Source organism: Oryctolagus cuniculus, assembly GCF_964237555.1.
Source record: "Oryctolagus cuniculus chromosome 17 unlocalized genomic scaffold, mOryCun1.1 SUPER_17_unloc_1, whole genome shotgun sequence".
Classification (NCBI taxonomy): Eukaryota; Metazoa; Chordata; class Mammalia; order Lagomorpha; family Leporidae; genus Oryctolagus; species Oryctolagus cuniculus.
This window is the reverse complement of record NW_027208202.1, coordinates 1,950,796-1,974,778: the sequence shown is the minus strand read 5'-3', so window position 1 is coordinate 1,974,778 and position 23,983 is coordinate 1,950,796. Positions and strand designations below refer to the sequence as shown.

The following is a 23,983-nucleotide window of genomic DNA, read 5'->3' as shown; positions in this document are numbered from 1 at the left end:
TTCTCTAGCTTGACGGACATATGGGCGAATCAACACGCAAAGCCTCTCTTTCGGAGGCGGGTCAGGGGAGGAGCCGCTACGCCTGACGGGGACTCCAGCGATCTAGCTCGCTCTCCGGCCAATCGGAAGCTGCGAGGTGGGTGGGAGATTCGCTGAGGTAGAGGCGAAGGCCAATCGGATGAGGGCTGTGTAGGCGTTGCCCAATGGAGACGCGGCAAGGGGGCGTGGCCAAGGGCCCCGGGCTCGGCGTTCCTGAGGGTAGGGCTGGGGCGAGTGTCAGTCAGGTCGGGACCGCGGCTGGGGACGGCGGAGACCCGGGCGGGCAGACTGGACGCCCCGTCCGCCGCCGCGCTTTCCGTGCAAGATGGAGTTCCTGCTGGGGAATCCGTTCAGCACGCCGGTGGGGCAGTGCCTCGGTAAGGCCCCGTGAGCGGCGAGCGGCGAGCGGCGAGCGCCGGGGTGGGCGACGGCGGCGGCTGTCGAGGCTGGTGCGGACCGCACGGGGCGCTACCGGCTGAGAGTCCCCCGCCTCCAGCCCCGCAGCATCTGTTGGCGTCGCGCCTGGGCCGGGCAGCGGGGCCAGCTCACGGGACGGGTCCGGCATCCTGGTCGCCAGGCCTCCGCTGGGCAGCGGGATGCCCTGCCAGGAGGCGCCCCTGGGGCCCAGCTCGTACTCTTGCGAGACTTCCAGCTGCCCTAGCCATGCGGGCCGGCCCTCCCTGTCCCCTCGAGGTGGTGCTACGCTGAGCGCCCGCTTCCACCCTGCCAGCCTCGCGGCCCTGCCCCCCACCCCGCCAGGACCCGCTCACCCGGCCGTCCCGGACGCCTGTCCCTCCCCGTCAGTACCAGCAGCCCTCAGACTGGGCGTCTCCCCAGAAAATGCCCCGGGTTGCAAGACTCGCTCTTGGCGAGGCGACTCAGCCGAGCTGTAGAGGGGGTCGTGGTGGGGCGGGGTGCCGGGGGGTGGCGGGGCGCTGTGGGGGCGGGGTGCCCTGTGCAGCCGGCTCATGCTCCCTGCAAGATAGGCACTGCTGAGGTCTCTCCGTTTTTTTTTTTTTTTTTTTTTAAGATTTATTTATTTGACAGGCACAGTTACAGACAGAGAGAGAGAGGAGAGAGAGATCCTTCATCTACCGGTTCACTTCCCAAATGGCCACAACAGCCAGCGCTGGGCCAGGCCAAAGCCAGGAGTCTGGACTCCATCCGGGTCTCCCACGTGGGTGGCAGGAGCCCAAGCGTGGGCGTGGGATTCGGCAGCCCTTAGGACACCGCTGGGCACCCACAAAATCTCTCATGCTGGGGTGCCGGGGTTCGAGTCCCGGGAGCTCCTGGCTCCCGCTTCCTGCTAACAATGCACACCTGGGAAGGGGCGGGTGCCGGCTCAAGTGCTCGCGGCCCCACCGCCCACGCGGGAGACCTGGGCTTTTGAGGTTATCTCGAGAGCACACCAGTGGACCGACCTCTCTCCCCACTGTCCGCCCCGGGTCTCCTCTCCTCTCGTCTCAGGCGCCAGCTTCCAGGCTGGGTCCGCGTAGCAACAGCGTCCCCCGGTTGCTAGGGAACCAAGCGCCGCCCGCTCGGTCGCTAAGGGGAAGTTAAGAGGTAGACATCCTGGGTGAAAGTGGACGCATCACGTGATCAGTTCTTGGGGCGGGGAAATCCTACCACACCAACCAGGCTTAGAGCAAACAACCGTTTGCCCAATCAGCACTTTTTGTGGGCGGGGATATTCGTGGATGCACCGCCTCTCCTTGCCGCGGTTTGAGTGATTGACTCGTCCTTCATCCAATAATACTAAGGGTTCTCTAGCTTGACGGACATATGGGCGAATCAACACGCAAAGCCTCTCTTTCGGAGGCGGGCCAGAGGAGGAGCCGCTACGCCTGACGGGGACTCCAGAGATCAAGCTCGCTCTCTGGCCAATCGGACGCCGCGGGGTGGGTGGGAGCTTCGCTGAGGTAGAGGCGAAGGCCAATCGGATGAGGGCTCTGTAGGCGTTGCCCAATTGAGACGTATCAAGGGGGCGTGGCCAAGGGCCCGGGGCTCGGCGTTCCTGAGGGTGGGGCGGGGGCGAGTGTCAGTCAGGTCGGGACCGCGGCTGGGGACGGCGGAGACCCGGGCGGGCAGACTGGACGCCCCGTCCGCCGCCGCGCTTTCCGTGCAAGATGGAGTTCCTCCTGGGGAATCCGTTCAGCACACCGGTGGGACAGTGCCTCGGTAAGGCCCCGTGAGGGGCGAGCGGCGAGCGCCGGGGTGGGCGACGGCGGCGGCTGTCGAGGCTGGTGCGGACCGCGCCGGCCGCTACCGGCTGAGGGTCCCCCGCCTCCAGCCCCGCAGCATCTGTTGGCGTCGCGCCTGGGCCGGGCAGCGGGGCCAGCTCACGAGATGGGTCCGGCATCCTGGTCGCCAGGCCTCCGCTGGGCAGCGGGATGCCCTGCCAGGAGGCGCCCCTGGGGCCCAGCTCGTACTCTTGCGAGACTTCCAGCGGCCCTAGCCATGCGGGCCGGCCCTCCCTGTCCCCTCGAGGTGGTGCTACGCTGAGCGCCCGCTTCCACCCTGCCAGCCTCGCGGCCCTGCCCCCCACCCCGCCAGGACCCGCTCACCCGGCCGTCCCGGACGCCTGTCCCTCCCCGTCAGTACCAGCAGCCCTCAGACTGGGCGTCTCCCCAGAAAATGCCCCGGGTTGCAAGACTCGCTCTTGGCGAGGCGACTCAGCCGAGCTGTAGAGGGGGGTCGTGGTGGGGCGGGGTTCCGGGGGGGTGGCGGGGCGCTGTAGGGGTGGGGTGCCCTGTGCAGCCGGCTCATGTTCCCTGCAAGATAGGCACTGCTGAGGTCTCCCCGTTTTGTTTTTTTTTTTTTAAGATTTATTTATTTGACAGGCACAGTTACAGACAGAGAGAGAGAGGAGAGAGAGATCCTTCATCTACCGGTTCACCGGTTCACTTCCCAAATGGCCACAACAGCCAGCGCTGGGCCAGGCCAAAGCCAGGAGTCTGGACTCCATCCGGGTCTCCCACGTGGGTGGCAGGGGCCCAAGCGTGGGCGTGGGATTCGGCAGCCCTTAGGACACCGCTGGGCACCCACAAAATCTCTCATGCTGGGGTGCCGGGGTTCGAGTCCCGGGAGCTCCTGGCTCCCGCTTCCTGCTAACAATGCACACCTGGGAAGGGGCGGGTGCCGGCTCAAGTGCTCGCGGCCCCACCGCCCACGCGGGAGACCTGGGCTTTTGAGGTTATCTCGAGAGCACACCAGTGGACCGACCTCTCTCCCCACTGTCCGCCCCGGGTCTCCTCTCCTCTCGTCTCAGGCGCCAGCTTCCAGGCTGGGTCCGCGTAGCAACAGCGTCCCCCGGTTGCTAGGGAACCAAGCGCCGCCCGCTCGGTCGCTAAGGGGAAGTTAAGAGGTAGACATCCTGGGTGAAAGTGGACGCATCACGTGATCAGTTCTTGGGGCGGGGAAATCCTACCACACCAACCAGGCTTAGAGCAAACAACCGTTTGCCCAATCAGCACTTTTTGTGGGCGGGGATATTCGTGGATGCACCGCCTCTCCTTGCCGCGGTTTGAGTGATTGACTCGTCCTTCATCCAATAATACTAAGGGTTCTCTAGCTTGACGGACATATGGGCGAATCAACAGGCAAAGCCTCTCTTTCGGAGGCGGGCCAGAGGAGGAGCCGCTACGCCTGACGGGGACTCCAGAGATCAAGCTCGCTCTCTGGCCAATCGGACGCCGCGGGGTGGGTGGGAGCTTCGCTGAGGTAGAGGCGAAGGCCAATCGGATGAGGGCTCTGTGGGCGTTGCCCAATTGAGACGTATCAAGGGGGCGTGGCCAAGGGCCCGGGGCTCGGCGTTCCTGAGGGTGGGGCGGGGGCGAGTGTCAGTCAGGTCGGGACCGCGGCTGGGGACGGCGGAGACCCGGGCGGGCAGACTGGACGCCCCGTCCGCCGCCGCGCTTTCCGTGCAAGATGGAGTTCCTCCTGGGGAATCCGTTCAGCACGCCGGTGGAGCAGTGCCTCGGTAAGGCCCCGTGAGCGGCGAGCGGCGAGCGGCGAGCGCCGGGGTGGGCGACGGCGGCGGCTGTCGAGGCTGGTGCGGACCGCGCCGGCCGCTACCGGCTGAGGGTCCCCCGCCTCCAGCCCCGCAGCATCTGTTGGCGTCGCGCCTGGGCCGGGCAGCGGGGCCAGCTCACGAGACGGGTCCGGCATCCTGGTCGCCAGGCCTCCGCTGGGCAGCGGGATGCCCTGCCAGGAGGCGCCCCTGGGGCCCAGCTCGTACTCTTGCGAGACTTCCAGCGGCCCTAGCCATGCGGGCCGGCCCTCCCTGTCCCCTCGAGGTGGTGCTACGCTGAGCGCCCGCTTCCACCCTGCCAGCCTCGCGGCCCTGCCCCCCACCCCGCCAGGACCCGCTCACCCGGCCGTCCCGGAGGCCTGTCCCTCCCCGTCAGTACCAGCAGCCCTCAGACTGGGCGTCTCCCCAGAAAATGTCCCGGGTTGCAAGACTCGCTCGTTGGCGAGGCGACTAAGCCGAGCTGTAGAGGGGGTCGTGGTGGGGCGGGGTTCCGGGGGGGTGGCGGGGCGCCCTCTTCCACCCTGCCAGCCTCGCGGAGAGAGAGAGAGAAAGGGAGAGAGCATTGTGTGTTCAGCATAGTATTGGGCATTACGTTGACTCCAGAGGAGTAGAATAGAAGTCCTCTCCCTGCGGCTGAGTGCTGAACGTTTATTTTGTGCAAGCGTGGGTCAGCCTCAGTGAGAACTCACCCCTGCTTACTCACTTCTTTCCCCTCCTCACTAAACTGAGAAGGCCCCCGAGAAGTAGTGATGACATTTAGAATTACCAGGTTGGTGCTAGCAAAACACTTGTTAATTGCTGTCATTAAAGAGCAGATTGGTGACTGTTAGACATGCTAGCATGTCATTTCTTTCTGTAGTGGTGTCTTATTACCCCCAGCCACAGGAAAGTTTGAAGATTTCTGTATATTTTTGATTACTTCATTGATGAATGAATTGGAGTGTCTCCAATTTTCATCCTATTAAATAATTATTTTAATAACAAATAATATTTTTGAGATTGCAGATCTTAATACTAATATACCTATGTAAAAATGAATTTTGGTGGACTACACATCTGAATATTAATAAAAATAAGACTTGTATATACATGATTTTCAATTAGAGGAAAATGATATATCCATCTCTTAGAGTTACTAATTATTACATGCATAATAATAGCAAGCTTTTTCCATGATCACTAGACTTAATGTATACTTTTTTCCTTTTTAGTCACGATATCATTGGAGAATTTACAACAAGCTACCGGGAACATTCTAGAGGGCAGTCCCAATTCAATGTATACGAGGTGAGAAGCATTTTATTTTAATCACTTTCAGTAACTCTATGTATTAAAAATATGGATTTTGCAAAGGATAAGGATAAGTGCCACAGGTTAACTTAGCAACAATATATGATTTTAAGAATATTTAAATTCCTTTAGCCAACTTGTTTCTTAGACTAAATGATATTATTTCTCTTCAAGTCCCAAGGCCTTTTAAATCTGGAGTGATCTTGAATTTTTGCATGTGAAACTTTAAAAATTAAGTATGGATATGTTAATTTTTTAAGCTTCATCTTTTATATTTTGTCTTCCTACCAACTTGCCCACCAAAACTTCCCTAATAAGAAAAGAGAATGTGCTTCAGTTGTGATCAGTGACACTGCACAGTGGCCTGTGATCTGCAGAGTGCCTTTGCTCTCTTTCACGTGCAAACTAGAGGGAGTGACAAGGCCATGCACAGTCAATAAGAAATCATGCTGGGGCCTGCAGTGTGGCCCTGGATTGAGCTGCTGCTTGTGACACCTCTGGCGCCCTTATTTGGAATGCCAGTGAAGTCCCTGCTGATCTTCTGATCCACTTCCCTGCTAATGGGCCTGGAATGCAGTAGAGGATGGCTCAAGTACTTGGGCCCACTTCCCATATGGGAGACCAGGATGGAGTTCCTGGCTCCTGGCTTAGGGGACGAACTAGTGAAGAGATCTCTTTTTCCGTCTCTTCCTCACTTTGTTTGTCTCTGCCTTTGAAATAAATAAATCTTAAAAAAATCCATTTATTAAAGCAAGTCCACAGTAGTTACTTCTGCCTTAAAGCACTCCACTAGTTGATCAGCAAGCATGTGTTGGGACACCTGGCGTAGTTTAGCACTGTTCATCCTTGAGCTGTGGTATTGCTGTGTTCCTATAATTTAATACTTGTGGGGGTCAAAGAAAAATATTATTATTAGTGTTTCGTCAAGAATAATAACCTTTCTCTGCCGAGTGGACATTAAAATTGGCCTCTTTTAAGTTAAAAGTGAAGGAGTCTCCTTCACCTACCACCTTCTTACTGCACTAAGTATTCCACACACTAATTTGTACACTTGTAAAAATTACTAAATATCTTCCATAGTCCATATTTTGTGTATCCCTCTGGGGATACAAAGATGACTAGAAAATGTCAGTGTGTAATGGGAGAGGCAGACATATGAAGTACAGCTGACATAGGCCCTCTGTAGTGGTGGTCCTAATCCAGTTTAATCTGTTTTCTGAGTTCTCCTTGGGAGCCAGGCTTCCTGGCACTGCTTTATCCAGTGCCTCGTTACCTCTTCATAGGTAGTTAGAAATAGAATCCTGACTGTTGTCTCCAGTTTCTCTGCGTGGATCTCTGTGCTGTCGACTGAGTAGACTGTGCTCTGGTTGAAACCTCAGTTGAAGAGCGTCCCAACCCTGCACACTGATATTTAGGATCTCCTCAACATGGCTCCCACTCACTATTTCAGACTCATTTTGAATCTGTTTGTCTGTGACCTCTGTTTCAGTCAAACCCTTTCTAGACTGCTGTCTTTGTTCATTTCATTTTTATTGGAACCCTGGTTTACGTTAATAAATTCTGGCTCAAATAGTACTTACTCATAAAGTCTTTCATCTTTCTTTCCCGGTCAAGTGCTGTCCCCATGCTGTGGGTTGAGAAGAGCTGGCAGAGCCTCTTAAGGCACTACTGTATTTTATTAATCCTGTGAGATTGACAGGTGGCACTCTTCTTTCTTGTTCTTTGGTGCCTTCAGTTTTGTTCAAATGTAGGAGTGCATTGATACTGCATTGATACTTCTTCACGAAACCAATGGTCAAAAAAATCAGTCTTGTGTCAATAAAATAGACTACCTACTAGGTAGTATGGGCATTCCATGGAAATTACTAACATGATGAAGCAATTGATAGGTTGGTAAACCTCTTAGATATTCACATGTTGGGTGATCTGTTGTATTAGGGTATTTAATTCTAACAAGCTACATTTCTTAGATATGCGTCACTTTAAATTTTCTAGAAAGTAATAATAATTATTGTGGGCCTTGGATGTTAACAACCTGTTCCCAAGAAGCAGATGGTAAAAGATACTCAGTGCATCAGGTGAGTGAGGAGAGTACCTCTGACAAACGAAGCTCTCTTTCCCGAGTCTCCCCAGCAAGTGTGCAGAGAAGCAGTGCCCAGATAACTGGCCAGGAGTCCTCAAAGCATTTGTAAAGCAATACCTGCACCAGACGCCAAGGCAGCCGATTAAACTACCGTCTTCAAAATTACCTAATGGGTTTGAATTGTTTCATCTGTTTTTTTAGGTGGTGAATCCCAAAAAGAAAGGAAAAAAGAAAAAGTATACGAATTCTGGAACAGTAAGTCAATTTTTGTGTTACCCATTAAACATTAAAATTAATGAATAAAGCCCAAGTGGACATTATAAATCAGGCTGGCAACAAGTAAGACTGGGGCTTTGTTTCACGTAGGATTGCACTGTGAACATGACACAGGAGTCGCCTGCCTAGGGAGTGATCACAGGGGAGCACACCCGCTGGGGCTGGTGGCCTGGCTTCCTGCAGGTCCTCCTGTGGGCTGAGTTCCTGGAGGGAAGCTCGTGTGTTCTTCATTGGAGTCAGAGTACAGAGAATCAGGCAGACATGGAAAAGTTCAAGTCATATTTAGAAAGACCTGGGGCCGGCGCCATGGCTCACTTGGATAATCCTCTGCCTGTGGTGCAGGCATCCCGTATGGGCACCAGGTTCTAGTTCTGGTTGCTCCTCTTCCAGTCCAGCTCTCTGCTGTGGCCTGGGAGGGCAGTGGAGGATGGCCCAAGTACTTGGGCCCTGCACCACATGGGAGACCAGGAAGAAGCACCTGACTCCTGGCTTCAGATCAGCGTACCTCCGGCTGTTGCTGCCATTGTGGTGGGGGGTGAACAACGGAAGGAAGACCTTTTTCTCTGTCTCTCTCTCTCTTACTGTCTAACTCTATCTGTCAAATAAAATTTTTTAAAAAACGGTAGAAAGACTATACCCTTAATGTCGCCCTTAACTGTTAAGTAGATTTATTTTACGGGGTGTGAAGGTGCTCGTTGACAACTGTGGGAATGGACGCTGTGCTAAATCAGTGCAGTAGGGTGCAAAGATGAATGTATCTGAAAATTGTGTTAAAAAAAAAAGAAATCTTCTTATTGAGTAAAAAAATACTGAAATTTTCCCCCTGAGATTAACTTTCCTTTGGAGAGGCAAAATCTGAGTTTTCTCTGTGTTCCTGTGTAAGGATTCCTGAGAGGCAGGACACCCGCAGGGTAGATGATCGTGCACAGAGCCGAGTCAGAAGCGCTGGGCCCCTCCCTCTGCAGGGTGGCTCACTGACTCTGGGTTTTCAGTTTGAACCATTTTCCAGCGCCCTTTCATCTCCCCTTTGATCTAAAATCAGAAGGAGCACAGTGTCCTCTTAGACAATTTTCAAGCTGTTCTTCAAAGAGAGAAAACTGGTCATAGAAAGGAGTTAATTTTTTCTTCTTTTCTGGTCCAGTCTCTTCTGCTAATTTTCAACGTAAGAGCAGTCAGTCCTAGCAGATTTTAATAAACTATCATATATTTAGTGCTTTTTCCAAACGCTAGGAAGTAGGGTTTTCTCTGTGTCCTTTAGGGGAAAAATGTCCTTTGGGGTTACAGTTAGTTCTGCTAGAGCTAATTCTGGCTTTCTTTTCCAGGTAACGTTACGCTCCTTCTTGGTAGAAACAGAAGTTTCTTTCCTTGACTACATCAAGGGAGGGTAAGTAATGCTGTGAGATTGTTCGTTGCTTAGGCATTCCTGACGGTGTGTGGCAGGTGCTCCCACGCGGAGCCCAGCCACTGAGCTGAGCTCGCAATGCTGCACCTCTCGCTCTTCTGTTTTAGACTGTGTACATCCCACTGCTGTCATTTGTGGGACAAGCTGCATCTCTAACCAAGAGAAGGGACTTCGTTGTACCATTAATGGTCGTAGGTGGAGCTGTTACGTATACTTTCTTGAGTGTTTTTATTTGCCCAACCTGCAGAACCTTGTGTTATCTTTAAAGGGGGTGAAGTCTGGAGGGCCTAATAGAATGTGGGTGCTGACTGTAGAATGTGAACGGAATGCAGCATATCACAGGGTGACCTGCAGGAGTGGGGGCAATGGTCACTTGCTGTCCCCCAGGCTTCTGGGCAGGAATGCATTTCAGGAACAGACACTGTGGCCATTCTCAGCACCTTCCAGGACCTATCCTGTGCCGGTAATGCGTTGTGCATTCTTGCACTCAGGCCAACAGGGAGATCTTCCCAGTTTTGTTTCTGTTTTTAATCTGGTTGGTCCTGTGTTAACCTAAGTAAGCACAGGTGGAGATGGAGAATAGGGTTCCTTGTTCCACAGGATCAAACGTCCACTTTCCCCTGTATTTACCACACACAGAAACATTGAGAGGAAGGTGGAGTGTGTGGGGGGAGTTGATGGGGAGTGATAGTTGGAGGCATCACCCAGGTAAAGCACTTCCGAATGACAGTTCAGCGGATGGTTTCCCAGGCCACCTCCCTGAGGCATCACCATCAGGCTGAGGAGAGCACCGGGAAGGAGGGGCCAGGAGACCCAGGCCAGTGTCACAGAGGACACAGCTTGGCCTTTCTCGCTCTAATGAGATAAAACAAAGGAACAAATACCAGTACCTGCCTAAACAGGAAGTCCTTGGGCAAGGGAGGGCTTTCGATGGTTTGTGGGCAAATGAAAGGAAAAGATAAGCTTACTTGGGTGCGAGACGCCTTGGGAGTCCATGCACCGTTTTGTTCATAATATGCATCTTCATAAGCTTTTTGGACACCCCTTCCTGTGTGGGTATCTTGAACCCCACTCTGAAGCCTCAGGTGGCATCCATAAAGTTAGAGAAGTACTAACTAGAAAAAGGAGTTTGCCAACTCTCCTTCATCCTCCAGCATCTGCATATTTTTAATCTTTAGAAGATAGGGAAATCAAGAGTTGATTTTGTTATACAAATAGATCTTTTTTTTTCTTGTGTCAAAGGCTTAGTAGCCGTAGGAGACAGTTGAAGAGAAGGAAAGGAGGACTATGGATAACCCCAGGCACATGCTTTGTATGCTGAAGGGAGAGGCTCCATGATGAGGCTGTGGTTTGCATGTCAGAGCAACCAAGTCTGAAAGGCTAAGAACGCCCTTCACAATTTGTTCTTTCTTGTCCCTTGTGAGCATGTGAGAGGCATGCGTCTATTAAGAAATTTTCCGTGCGTTTGGTCAGCAGTGTGGAACGAGTTGTAGTTTATTGAGTCTATCAGTAATAGTCGCTTGACTGCGTTACCCCTGAAATCACTGTGAGTTGATCATGTTTCTCTTTTGGAAATCCTTTGTGTTAACCTGGGCATGTGGGCTTCTGCAGTGCAAGAACGGTGGTGACCTTAACGAATCTTGTCGTCATACATCTCCACTGCTGTCGACCTCGAGGTTCCTGCTCTCGGCTTGCACGCTTCTTCCTCCCAGTGCTGCCTGTGCTGGCGGGAATGCGAATACCTTTTCTGCTACAAGTCAGTGTGTAAGCAGAGCCCCAGCTTAGGAAGTACCCTTTGTTCAAATCTGACTTTGAGAATTTTATAAGAACCTATTTAAAAAAATATTTATTTGGGGCAGGCACTGTGGCGCAGCAGATTAACGCACTGGCCTGAAGCACTGGCATCCCATATAGGCACCAGTTCAAGACCCGGCTGTTCCACTTCCCATCCAGCTCTTTGCTGTGGCCTGGGAATGCAGTGGAAGATGGCCCAAGTCTTTGAGCTCCTGCACCCCTGTGGGAGACCCGGAAGAAGCTCCTGGCTTCAGATTGGCACAGCTCTGGCTGTTGGAGCCGATTGGGGAGTGAACCATCGGATGGAAGACCTCTCTCTCTCTTTCTTCTTCTCCTCTCTCTGTGTAACTCTGACTTTTAAATAAATAAATATATCTTTAAAAAAATTTGGTTAATTCAAAGGCAGAGTTTCAGAGAGACAAAGATGAAGAGATTGTATATTCGCTTGTTTGTTCTCCTAATGGCCACATGGGTGGGGGCTAGGCCAGGTCATAGCCAGGAGCCCGGCACTCTGGGTCTCTCACAAGGGTGCAGGGGCACATAGACTTGAGCCACCTTCCACTGCTCTCCCAGGCACAATAGAAGGGAGCTGAATCAGAGGTGGAGCAACCAGGACTGGAACCGATGCCCAGGTGGTTTGCTGGCATTGCACAGGGCTGCTTAACCCACTCTGCCACAATGCCAAGCCCCAGAAACCTATCTTTGATTTGCAAATGTAGTCTTAAGATTTAGGTTAAATTTCACCACATAATCATTCTAACTGGAATTCAGTTAATTTCTATAGAATCAAATTATCTGCGAAAGATAATGAAAAAGATATATATATATATTATGCAGTATTTTATGTGGAATATTTAATAAATGTGTATATACCTTAAATATATTAGAATTTTACATTTATATATCATTTACCACTATTTATAGTATTTATAACTAAAACACAGAACTTTTTTTTAAAAAAACTTTTATTTAGTAAGTACAAATTTCATAAGTACAACTTTGGGAATATAGTGATTGTTCTCACCATACCTGCCTTCCCACCCCCACTTCCACTGCACCTCCTCCTCTCTCTCCCATTCCCAGTCCTATTCTCCATTAAGATTTGTTTTTGGTTAACTTTATACACAGAAGACCAACTCTATATTATGCAAAGATTGTAACAATTTGCACACTCACATACACACAATATTTTAAAAAAACTATTTGAGAACAAGTTTTACAGTTAACTCTCCTAATACAACTCAGTGAGGACAGAGGTCCTGCATGGGAAGTTAGTGCACAGTGACTCCTGTTGTCATACATTCTTATGTATGATGTCAGTGACCACCCAAGACTCTTGCCATGAGCTGCCAAGGCTGTGGAAGGCATTTGAATCCACAGTCCCCATTAGTATCTAGACAAGACCATGAGCAAAGTGGAAGTTCTCTCCTCCCGTCAGAGAAAAGTACATCCTTCTTTGATGGCTGCTTCTTTCCACAACACAGAGCTCTTAATGTACAGTCCAAATCGCTAGCAGTAATTATTCTTAAATGACTTTATGTGTTTCTGCTCAAAAGGACTTGCTGCAAGTTACTGAGCAGCACAGTTGAATCGTGAGTTTTTTATTAAGTTTTATTAAGGAGATCATCTCTGTCATGGCAGTCCTTATGTTGTAATGACAGGCAAATCACTTTATAGTTTAGATATCAGTTTTCTGTACTTTACATGACTCCGGTATTCTGAGGTCCACTGGTAAAATGATTAGATTCCAGTAGATCTTCCAAACAAACCTACCGTGGCCTTAATGATACCTGATGTGTTTTTCTTGGTTCTGACCATACTGTTTGTGTCCTTATAGAGGACTCACTCCAACGTACGGATGTACCATACATGGTCATTTGCTGACCCCTTATCCTGTGCCTGGCCAGTGAGCTAAGTGCCTTCAGAGAACTAACTGTCCCCTCTCTCCATGGCCCCTTTGCCCTGACCTCTCCTTACTCCTTCCCTCTCTTCCCCCCTTGAGAAATAGACATGCTGATAATTTTCTCTTTCTAGAAATAATTACAGTAAAGTTCATCTCTTTGTACTGTTTACTTTTCGGTATGTGTATACTTGATGTGTAATTTCTGTTCCCTGCTGAAGTCCTGTTTAGTTTACATAGCCTGAGTGTAAATTCATGTCTTGACTCTCAGAATACGTAAGAATGTTATTAGAAGACACTTAAGAAGATCGAATCTTCATTGAGCTATTAGTTACAGGGATTGGTCAAGGCATGTACTTCATGGAATATCTGATGTGTTTTACATGTAAGAAATGAGAACTCAAGTTTCATATTCCAAGGGTTTTAAAAAGATTCAGTTGGATAGGGAGGAGGCAAGATGGCGGAATAGGAAGGGAGCACACTGATAGTCCGGGGAGAGACAGTTTAATAAAAGTGGAGATACTGCAGGTTCAAGGAAGAGTAGGGGAGGAAACAGCAGAAGAAACTCTTCCCAAATGCGTGATTCACAGTGGACCTGTGTGGAGAGCGTGGGAGCCCACAGTTCGGGACACCAGCGGCAGACTCAACACACCAGCGCTGGAACACGAGGTGAGCTGAACCTCAATAGCCCAAGACACCGGCAGGCAAGCGGAGAGAGGAGACTAGAAGGAACGACCCCTGGGGGGGAAAGTTCACCAGGCTAACTGGAAGAGAGAGAGAGAGAAAAAAAAGGTGACTGGTACGGACACGGGTTTCTCTCTCTCTGCTCACATCTCAAGGGCGAGCAAGACAAAGAGCAGGCGCCATCTTGGACATACGTCATAAGCAGAGCAACCTCAGGTCTGCACCGGCCCTGAGCCTAGCAGAAAAACCTGACTCTGGGCGGGGCGAATTAACAGGAGATTAGGACCTAGTAAATTTGTGGTGCTACTTAACTGAGACTGTGAAAAAAGAGACGGTGGGGGAGAGAACTCACGGAATTCATGTGAGTACTCTCCAGAGACGCTACAATTCCATAACTTTGGCAACCCAGTGGGAGACTGAAGGACCTAAATCTACGACCTGACACCATCAAGTTATTAGAGAACATTGGAGAAACCCTTCAAGATATTGGCACAGGCAAAGAATCTCTGGAAAAGACCCGGGAGGCACAGGCAGTCAAAGCCCAAATCAACTATTGGGATTGCATCAAATTGAAAAGTTTCTGTACTGCAAAAGAAACAGTCAGGAGAGTGAAGAGACAACCGACAAAATGGGAAAAAATATTTGCAAACTATGCAACAGATAAAGGGTGAGTAACCAGAATCTACAAAGAGATCAAGAAACTCCACAAAAACAAAACAAACAACCCACTTAAGAGATGGGCCAAAGACCTCAATAGACATTTTTCAAAAGAGGAAATCCAAATGGCCAACAGGCACATGAAAAAATGTTCAAGATCATTAGCAATCAGGGAAATGCAAATCAAAACCACAATGAGGTTTCACCTCACCCCAGTTAGAATGGCTCACATACAGAAATCTACCAACAACAGATGCTGGCGAGGATGTGGGGAAAAAGGGACACTAACCCAGTGTTGGTGGGAATGCAAACTGGTCAAGCCACTATGGAAGTCAGTCTGAAGATTCCTCAGAAACCTGAATATAGCCCTACCGTTCGACCCAGCCATCCCACTCCTTGGAATTTACCCAAAGGAAATTAAATTGGCAAACAAAAAAGCGGTCTGTACCCTAATGTTTATCGCAGCACAATTCACAATAGCCAAGACCTGGAACCAACCCAAATGCCCATCAACGGTAGACTGGATAAAGAAATTATGGGATATGTACTCTTTAGAATACTATACCACCGTAAGAAACAATGAAATCCAGTCATTTGCAACAAAATGGAGGAATCTGGAACACATCATGCTGAGTGAAATAAGCCAGTCCCAAAGGGACAAATACCATATGTTCTCCCTGATTGGTGACAACTGACTGAGCACCTAAAAGGAAACCTGTTGAAGTGAAATGGACACTATGAGAAATGGTGACTTGATCAGCATAGCCCTGACTGTTAATGAACAACTTAATACATTATCCCTCTTAGTAGTCTTTTTGTCTGTTCTACTTAATATGACTGGTTTAATTATGTAATTAATACAAAGTTATTCTTAAGTGTTGAAATTAAACTGAAATGTGATCCCTGTTAAACATAAGAGTGGGAATAAGAGAGGGAAGAGATGTATAATTTGGGACATGCTCAAGCTGACTTGCCCCAAATGGTAGTGCTGCTAAACAGCACTCTGGCCTCAGAATCAACACTAAAGGCATTCCAATCTGGCTGAAAAGCCCATGAGAGTATTTCAGGCATGGAAAGCCAAGACACTCTGACAAAAAAAAAAAAAAAAAAAAAAAAAAAGAAAAGAAAAAGAAAGAAAAGAAAGAAAAAATCAAAACAAAAAACAAAACCTAAATGAAAGATCTCTGTGAGTGAGATCCCAGTGGAAAGAACAGGTCTTCAAAGAAGGAGGTACCTTTCTCTGAAGGGAGGAGAGAACCTCCACTTTGACTATGACCTTGTCTAAACAAGATAAGAGTCGGAGAACTCAGAGGGCTTCCATAGCCTTGGAAACTCATGACTGGAGCATAGGGAGATTACTGAGGCCATAGACAGGAGTGTCAATTTGTAAAGTCAACAACAGGAGTCACTGTGCACTTACTCCTCATGTAGGATCTCTGTCCTTAATGTGCTGTACATTGAGATTATTGCTATAACGAGTACTCAAACAGTATATTTCATTTTGTGTTTCTATGGGGGTGCAAACTTTTGAAATCTTTACTTAATGTATACTAAACTGATCTTCTGTAAAAAAAAAAAAAAAAGAAAGAAATTATCAGTTCCCAACTTGACTCTCACTGGGATTAAACATGACAATAGTTCTGATCTGATTTCATCATCATTTAAAAAATCATCTATTATTTTTCACTTTATGTTTCTGTGTGGGTGAAAACTGTTGAAATGTTTACTTAATGTATATTAAGCTGATCTTCTGTATATTAAGAGAATCGAAAATGAATCTTGATGTGAATGAAAGGACAGAGGGAGTGGGAAAGGGGAGGGTTGTGGGTGGGAGGGACGGTATGGGGGGGGAAGCCATTGTAATCCATAAGTCGTACTTTGGAAATTTATATTCATTAAATAAAAGTTAAAAAAATTTGTTAGAGTCCTTTTTTAAATTTTCAGAGCTATTGTAGGACTTTGATAAAAATTGCAAACATCACAAAATTCCAAGTTCAGAAATGCTATCCTGTACCAAACAACATTAGGATAGCATGAGTTCAAGTAGCCTACTCAATAGGTTGGTTTCCAACACTTTGACTATCTCCATCATTAGCTTAGGAAGACAAAGGAATTTGAAACACAGAGGTATTAAACTTGATCTTATCCAAAAGGTATTAAAGGTTTCTGATGGCATAGAGGTATTGTGAACAAAAGATCACAGTTAACTACCAAAGTATATCTCTTATGTGAGTCTTTCCTTTAACCTACATTCATTCAAGCAGTATTTTTTTTAGTATAACCACTAGTAAAAAATCATGGGTTTAGGAGCAGCCAGTAAGCTTCAATAGACAAGATCCTAAATAGGATACAAATTATCCCAAAAGAAAGATATATATATATATATATATATATATATATATATATATATATATAAATTTTATATATTTCATCTCAGAATTTAAATGGGTACACCCTGCTTATTAATATACTTAGGAAACATGAAGGATGAAGAAAAGGCTTATTCCAGTTGCACTTTGAGTGTTGATGGATGGTCCTTTCTCTTCACAATTTCACTACTGCTATGGCAGATATGGCATGATTGTTTCCAGGAATTTACATAGCATAAATTGTTTTCTTTGTGTTGGAGAGGCATAAATCACCAGTATAAAGGGACATCTATTTTAAAACTGTAAAACTAAGGATGTTGATAGGGCAAACTATTCAAACTTTCATGAATGGACAAATAGTCACAAGTATATAGGGTTGAAATAGTCATGCATATGAAACTAATATACTTAAAAAATGATTATATGCTCTGTTCTGTTAGCAATCCATTTATACATGAGAACTTCTCTTCAACTAATGACTAGAAGAAAGCAATAGTATTTAGTGCTTGAGATAAGTTTTCTCTTTCTATTGCAATTTTTAGAACCTATAGATAGGAAACCATTATCTTTCATCCCCCAACTGAATTATGCATTAAATTGTAAAGTATTTTCTGATCCAAAAGTTTTTTCCTCCAATAGAAATAGGGAATAACAGCTGATTATAAACAGTATATAAACTGATTATAAGCAGTGTGACTTATTTGAATAGCAAATATAACTGAATATTTTCTGTCATATAAATAAATGTAAAACATGAGTTACATGAAATACTCCTGGGTCTGAAGCTTCATTCTGCCCATGTAGCAAGTTATCTGCAAGTGATTCTGTCCCAATCCACTACATTCAGTTAACCCTGGTAATGTTTTCAATTGCTTCAGTTTGAAACAGGCTCATGTAGAACTGAGATTAGAAAAATTCAACTGTTTTTATTCCTCCTTATGACGGTTGCTGACTCTAAACTTCGAAAATAATGTTCAAGGTCTCCTAAGGGAGTGTAGTTAGGAAGACTGGGATTGAGTAGAATCACTGTGTAAGACTAAGAAAAATGAAAACAAACCAAACAGAGGCTGTCTTTATTTGCAGCCAATTATCTCCTGGCTGTGGCCACCAGGATCTTCACCCAATCTGTTTTCTGAATCTGGTTGTATCCTGCTACTCATTTTCAAAGGCATGCCATTCTCAGATCAGATAACATCTTTTTCATGACCTTTTAATTCTCATGGTAATATGAAAAGAACAGTTTCAGTGCAGTTCTTAGATACAATTCTAAAAATATAAAGATACTTGCTTTCTCCTCCCTCCTTCCATCCTCCCCACCTTCCCTCCATTCTTCCATCTTCCTTCCTAAGAAGAACTGTAATCTACTGATTAATGATCCACTAAATTCACAGATCAATAAGTTAGAAGTGAAAGGACCATAGTTCAGCAGGAATGTAGGCAAGGGCTATAAACAATAATCAAATGAAAAGATATTCATTCCATTCATATACAGTGATTTTTTACATAAACAGATCATTAAATATACAGTACTACATCATTCTTTACCATTGGTTTGACAAAGATATAAAATAATTTGATAATATTTATCTGCAACAATACAATACAGACTGGCATTTATCTGTTTTTGTTTTTTAATACTTTCTTTTAATTTTAGCTCCCATTACAGGAGAGAACATGCAGTGTTTGTCTTTCTGTGTGCAGCTTATTTCATTCAATACGATGGCCTTTGGTCGCATCCATTTTGACACAAATTATAGAATTTAATCATGTTTTATAGCTGAATAATATTCCCTTTTGTGTGTGTGTGTGTATCACATTTCTTTATTCATTCCTCTTATGATGGACACCTTGTTTGATTCAGTATTTTGAGTATTGTGAAGAGTTAGCCTATAAACATGGTGGTGCAGAAATCTCTTTGATATGATGTGTTCATGTCTGTTGGTGTACACTTAGTAGTGTGATTTCTGGATCATATCAAAACCTGTGGGATACAGCCAGATATTAAGAGGTAAACTTATAGCATTAAATGCTTATATGAAAGAGAAGTTTCTCAAATAAATGATCTAATGATGCATTTCAGAAATTTAGAAGAACAAGCCAAACTGCAAATTAGCAGGAGGCGAGAAATAAGAAGGCTCAGAGCAGAAATAAATTGAAGCTAAAAGAATCACAAAAGAACAATAAAATGAGAAGGTGGGTTTTTGAAACAATAAGCAGAATTATTCATGCTCTGCTGTATGGCTCATTCCAAGTCACACTGGTCATCGACTCCAGTCTCATGAAGTCAGGAATTCTACAGAGAAATGACTACTTTCCCCTAGATCTTCAATACATGATCATCTCCAAACTTGACCAGGATTTTTCCTCTTCTGGAGAACTGACTGGAGTGACAGCATGGAGAGGCAAGCTAGTGAAAGCCCTAGCATCTTTCCATGGTTTCTGGGTCTCTGAGAAGCTCAGAGAAGGAATTCCTTCCTAGGCAGTCTCAGTTCCACAAGAATAAGGCATCCTCTATGTCCACCCCTTGCTAGGCCAATCTCTGTTACCCTCTCTCTGGTATTTTCTAACAGTTCTAAGACATTAGAATGTGTCTGGAGATTCTGTTGGTTGGAGGATTCCATGTAGGGATCGTGGTACCAGTCTCTGTTACTTCGGGTTATTCCTATATATTGTGGGGAGTTGTCAAGAACAAGTTCAGAGTCCCCAATTAAGGCTCCCTAGACGTCTATCCTTGGCACCCCATTTGCCTGGCCTTTTGCTTTTCTCTTCCTCCTTTTCTTTCCTTTTCTGTGAAGGAAGCCTTTTGTCCTCTTCAGTAGTCTGGGTGAAGATTAAGAAAGACTGCCCTTTGCATAGGTGTTTTTGATTTAAGATTTTAAAAAATAGCCCACATTTTCCTCAAGTGGGTGAACTAAAAGTCCAGCACTTCCCATTTAGTACTCAAATGGGAAAGGGAATTTGATAACCCAGGGAAGCAGGAAAGGACAGATCTAAGTGATACTTCACATCAACACATTATATATGATCATAAACTCTTGTTAATATTACTGTAGAACTGTAAAACTTTCACAGTAGGGAACAATTCATATTTTAATATACATGAAATACGATTTTTACTGACAACTGATGAAATACTTCATTTTCATCTATGACAAATGTTAAAGTCAGCTTTAAACTGCTATAAAACTCAAAACTATACCTGTGATATATGTTTTTAATAGTACCCTTTATTAATCAAATAGGATTAGGGGACATTGAGTATCCTTAAATTATGAAAAGTGACATTTAAGAAAATTAAGTCATTGCTACACTTTCTGGAATCAATTTTTGCAGATACATTGTTATTTGGTTTCAAAACATCAAAATATTGAATCTTCATAAATACAGACTGTTTCTACAAATGTGTTGGTGAATCTCAGTTGGCCATTTTTATTGTTTATATAAAATAATACAATTAGATTGTGGAGACATGGAGAGAATTAGATTTTTTTCAAGTGACTGTAGTAACCCTCTTTACTCATTTTATTGAGTTGATAATTTAAAAATACCTTTACCTTTGATAGACTGTGTATCTGTAAGTAACTTCAGAAGAGAAAGGTTGTCTGAAAGATTTGTTTAACATTGATTCATCCATGTAAGGAATAGATTTTGACTTGTTATCAGTATGTCTGTGATTTCACATGTCATCTCATAAGATCTTAAGAGTAGAATATGTTTTAGATTTACCAGTTTCCTACTAAACAAGTTTTCAGTTTGATAATGTTTTTGTATTGTTTCTAAATATAGCATTTTTTACTAAAGGGGTCAGACATTTTAAAGTTACGTATTTTAAATATACTAATTATACATAAAGCATTTTAATCATATGTTAATTGCTCATCCTCCTAAAAAGCAAGGTGAGAGACTGGCATTGTGGTGTAGCAGGTGGAGCCACTGTCTGTGATGCCAGCAGCCCATAAGGGTGCAGGTTCTTGTTCTGCCTTCTTCATTTACAATCCAGCTCCTTGCTGATGGCCTGGGGAAAAGCCAATGTTTGAGCCCCTGTACCCACAAGGGAGACTCAGAAAAACCTCCTGGCTTCTTCCTGGGCCAGCCCTAGCTATTACAGCCATCTGGGGAGTGAATCAGCAGGTGAAAGATCCTATCCAAGTCTCCCTCTCTCTATTTAACTCTAATTTGCCAAATAAATAAATGAATATTTTTAAAGAAAACGTCAAGGTGAATATACTAACTTCGACACCGAGTCCTTTTTGCAAATACTTCTCATAAACCTTAGGCGACCATCTTCAATGCATTCATCAGAGAGATATAATCTGTTGCATGTTTAAACATTTAATGCTGTAGTATCTGATTTAGTAGGCACAAACACCTACCCACAAACCTAAAATCCATATGAGAAAATGACATTTATCAAACATTTACAAATCAATAAAATAGATTATTAACATTCGGTGTAATTGTAATGAACTCTGTAGGAATATAGAGGAAGGATATCCATAGGGACCATTCTATGCTAAATGCAAGGAGAAAAAAAAAAAACCTTGATGATGACAGGACCTGAAGTTGGCTTTTAAAAACTGACGTGAAAGAGATGGTTTCCCTACATTTTAAAAGTATTAACAGATCAAAATGTGAGCGAAGTAAGACAGCAGAGTTCACCTAGTTCATCATCACATTTTATGTCATCTTCTGACTCTGATGTGTAGACCACATTTCTTTACACTTCCTTATCCTGGCTGCCAATAGTCAGTCAACCTCACACCCATTATACACATAATAATGGGAAACATTCTATAATGACTTCTGAAGTTTGCTTAGAAATGTTCCCTGTCAATAAGAAAGTAAATTCACTGTTGTTCAAAGTACTCTATGGATTTTTCCACCGTAGCAGTCTCAAATGTGTTATAGGGATACTCTTGGACAAAGCGAACTGTACTAAACAATCTGAATTTCCCCTGTGCTTACACAGGTTGCTAAAGCTACTCTTCCCTTACGTTTTATCTCTTTGAAATTTCAGTCCCACCCACCCCCTTGAAACCTAGTAGAGTGATGATTTCTTCTTTGAACCCCTGTGATGCTTTCTGAGTCATTACTTTGGCAACTGCCTTACTGGACTATACTCTTCTGCACTTAACTTGTTCTCTACTGCTGAACAAATTAATGTTACCTGCTTTTTTCATATCACTTATAGACTAGTTAATGTCTGTAAAGTAATTACAAAAATCTGTATAGCAATAAATGTTTAGAATATTATATATGCATATATAATCAAAATATTATGGACATTCCAATTTAATCATATGAAGTATGATGAAATTCTCAAGAACTAAGTATTAACTATAAATCATATATATAAATAAAGAGATGAAGAAAGGATAGTCACCATGAGATATAGGGAAATTCTTATGGGAGCATACATTTGTGGGATCAGATTTTTTAAAATTTTATCTGCATATCTATTTTGATTCATTTATTAAGCAAAAATCAGAGAAGAAATATGATTTTGTTGGAAAATTGATTTAGTTCATCTAAATAGAACTTGCCTACTTCAGGAGTGGGATTCTAGAGGAAAGAGTAATATTGCACTCTTAAGAACTGAAGGGTTAGGTGACTGAGCCATAGCTGAAGATCCGATGTAAGGAGCCAGTGGCCCATTGGTGGTTATACCTACCAGGATCCACGGATGATCTAAATAGTTTGAAATGGAGGTTTTTGAATCAGTGTATATAAATCTGAGAACAATTCAAATGTTTGTCCTTTTACCGTTTGCTTATTCATGCCTCTGGTTATTTCAACTTAGTCCACAATACTGATGTCTGTCTATAGGACATCTATTATTTCAGACTGAAGCCTTTGGCCTTAGTTCTCCTTTAATGTACTCAGCTCCCTGTAACAGATATAAAGAATGTAGAACATTTGTTAAAAGAGAACATCAAAATATGTAGAGACACTTAGAGGGAATATGAAATATCTCTTTATTGTTTCAATGGAAGCATGGTCTTTTAGGTCAGGGGTTTACAAAATTCAGTGTCCTCTGGAAATGTTCAGAATGTGTTCTTTACGTGAAAATCTGGTGCAGAAATTTTAGTCAATACAGTTAAAGAGTTTTAGTAAATATTTTTGAATGCTTTTGTGAGAGGAATGTTTTTAATTACACAAAAATAGAAATGGGTATCTGAGGGGCTACAGGTAAAGCTGCCACCTACAATATTCGCATCCTCTATGGGCACTAGTTTGTATCCTGTCTGCTCCACTTCTAATCCAAATCCCTACTAATGGCGTGGGAAAAGCAGCAGAAGATGGCCCAAGTGTTTGGGCCCCTTCTAAACACATGGGAGACCTGGAAGAAGCTCCTGGCTCCTGCCTTTGGACTGGCCCAGCTGTGGCTGTTGCAGCTATCTGAGGAGTGAACCAGTAGCTGGAAGATCTTTATGTGTTTTTTTCCAAGTTTTTTTTTAATTTGACAGGCAGAGTTAGACAGAGAGAGAGAGAGAGAGAGAGAGAGAGAGAGAGACAGACAGAGAGAGAGGTCTTCCTTCTGTTGGTTCACCCCCCAAATGGCTGCCACAGCCAGCGTGCTACGCCAATCCGAAGACAGGAGCCAGGTGCCTCCTCCTGGTCTCCCATGTGGGTGCAGGGCCCAAGCACCTGGGCCATCCTCCACTGCCTTCCCGGGCCACAGCAGAGAGCTAGACTGGAAGAGGAGCAACCAGGACTAGAACCGGTGCCCACATGGTATGCTGGTGCTACCAATGGAAGATCAACCAAGTGAGCCACAGCTCCAGCCCCAAGACCTCTCTCTTTACATCTCTCCCTTTCTCTGTAACTCTGAATTTGAAATAAATAAATCTTTTTAAGAACTCCACATGAATATCAGAAAATACTGAGTGTTCTGGAAATACTGATTTCTGGTGAGCCTCGCTCTATTTATGTGTGTAACACGCCTGCTGTGTTCCCATGTGTTCTTCTTAGATGGCAAGTATCTAGCTGTGGGATCGTACACAAAGTATGCTGAGGATCATGTATTGTGAGCAATACATTGTGTTTGGAAGTGCAATTTGAGATTACTGAGTCATAGTTTAACACTAGCTCAGGAAGTGTTAGGATGAGGGCATGCCACAGTAAGGAGAAAACAGAACTCTAGGCAACAACAACATGAGAGATTCTAAATTTTCCACATAATGCTAAGCAAAATAAATTGTAACTATCACTATTAAAATATCTAACCAAATTAAAGACCCAAAAAGGGAGTATGTGCCAAGCAAAACAGTTGTGCATTATCTTCAATAGTGGAAGGCATTGTAAAATACAGACTCCATGAGAGGCACTTACTAGATACTTTATGTATCTTACATTATATAATTTTCACTTGCTTAGTACAGCAAGTCATTGATTTTTACACAATTTAAGAACATATGGTTTACAAATTCAAACTTTAGAGTTCGAAGACAGTTCTTCC

The 23,983-nt window shown here is 45.0% G+C and overlaps 2 protein-coding genes and 1 long non-coding RNA gene across 4 annotated transcripts in view; 2 read left to right on the top strand and 1 right to left on the bottom strand.

Annotated features, from left to right (window-relative positions):
* Positions 1–23,983, top strand: part of LOC100355262 (L-lactate dehydrogenase A chain) — a 591,718-nt gene that overhangs the window by 299,128 nt on the left and 268,607 nt on the right. The window lies entirely within an intron of this gene.
* LOC138847861 (uncharacterized) lies at positions 365–11,864 on the top strand. Its single transcript, XM_070067656.1, has 6 exons — positions 365–416; positions 3,760–4,018; positions 5,281–5,356; positions 7,644–7,697; positions 9,041–9,102; positions 10,732–11,864. The coding sequence occupies exons 1-6, from the start codon at positions 365–367 to the stop codon at positions 10,886–10,888; spliced, it is 660 nt and encodes a 219-aa protein (XP_069923757.1). The 3' UTR covers positions 10,889–11,864.
* Positions 16,572–23,983, bottom strand: part of LOC138847844 (uncharacterized) — a 46,192-nt gene continuing 38,780 nt past the window's right edge. Inside the window, exon 3 of the long non-coding RNA XR_011385762.1 lies at positions 16,572–22,411. This is a non-coding gene — a long non-coding RNA (uncharacterized lncRNA). The remainder of the gene's footprint in view (positions 22,412–23,983) is intronic.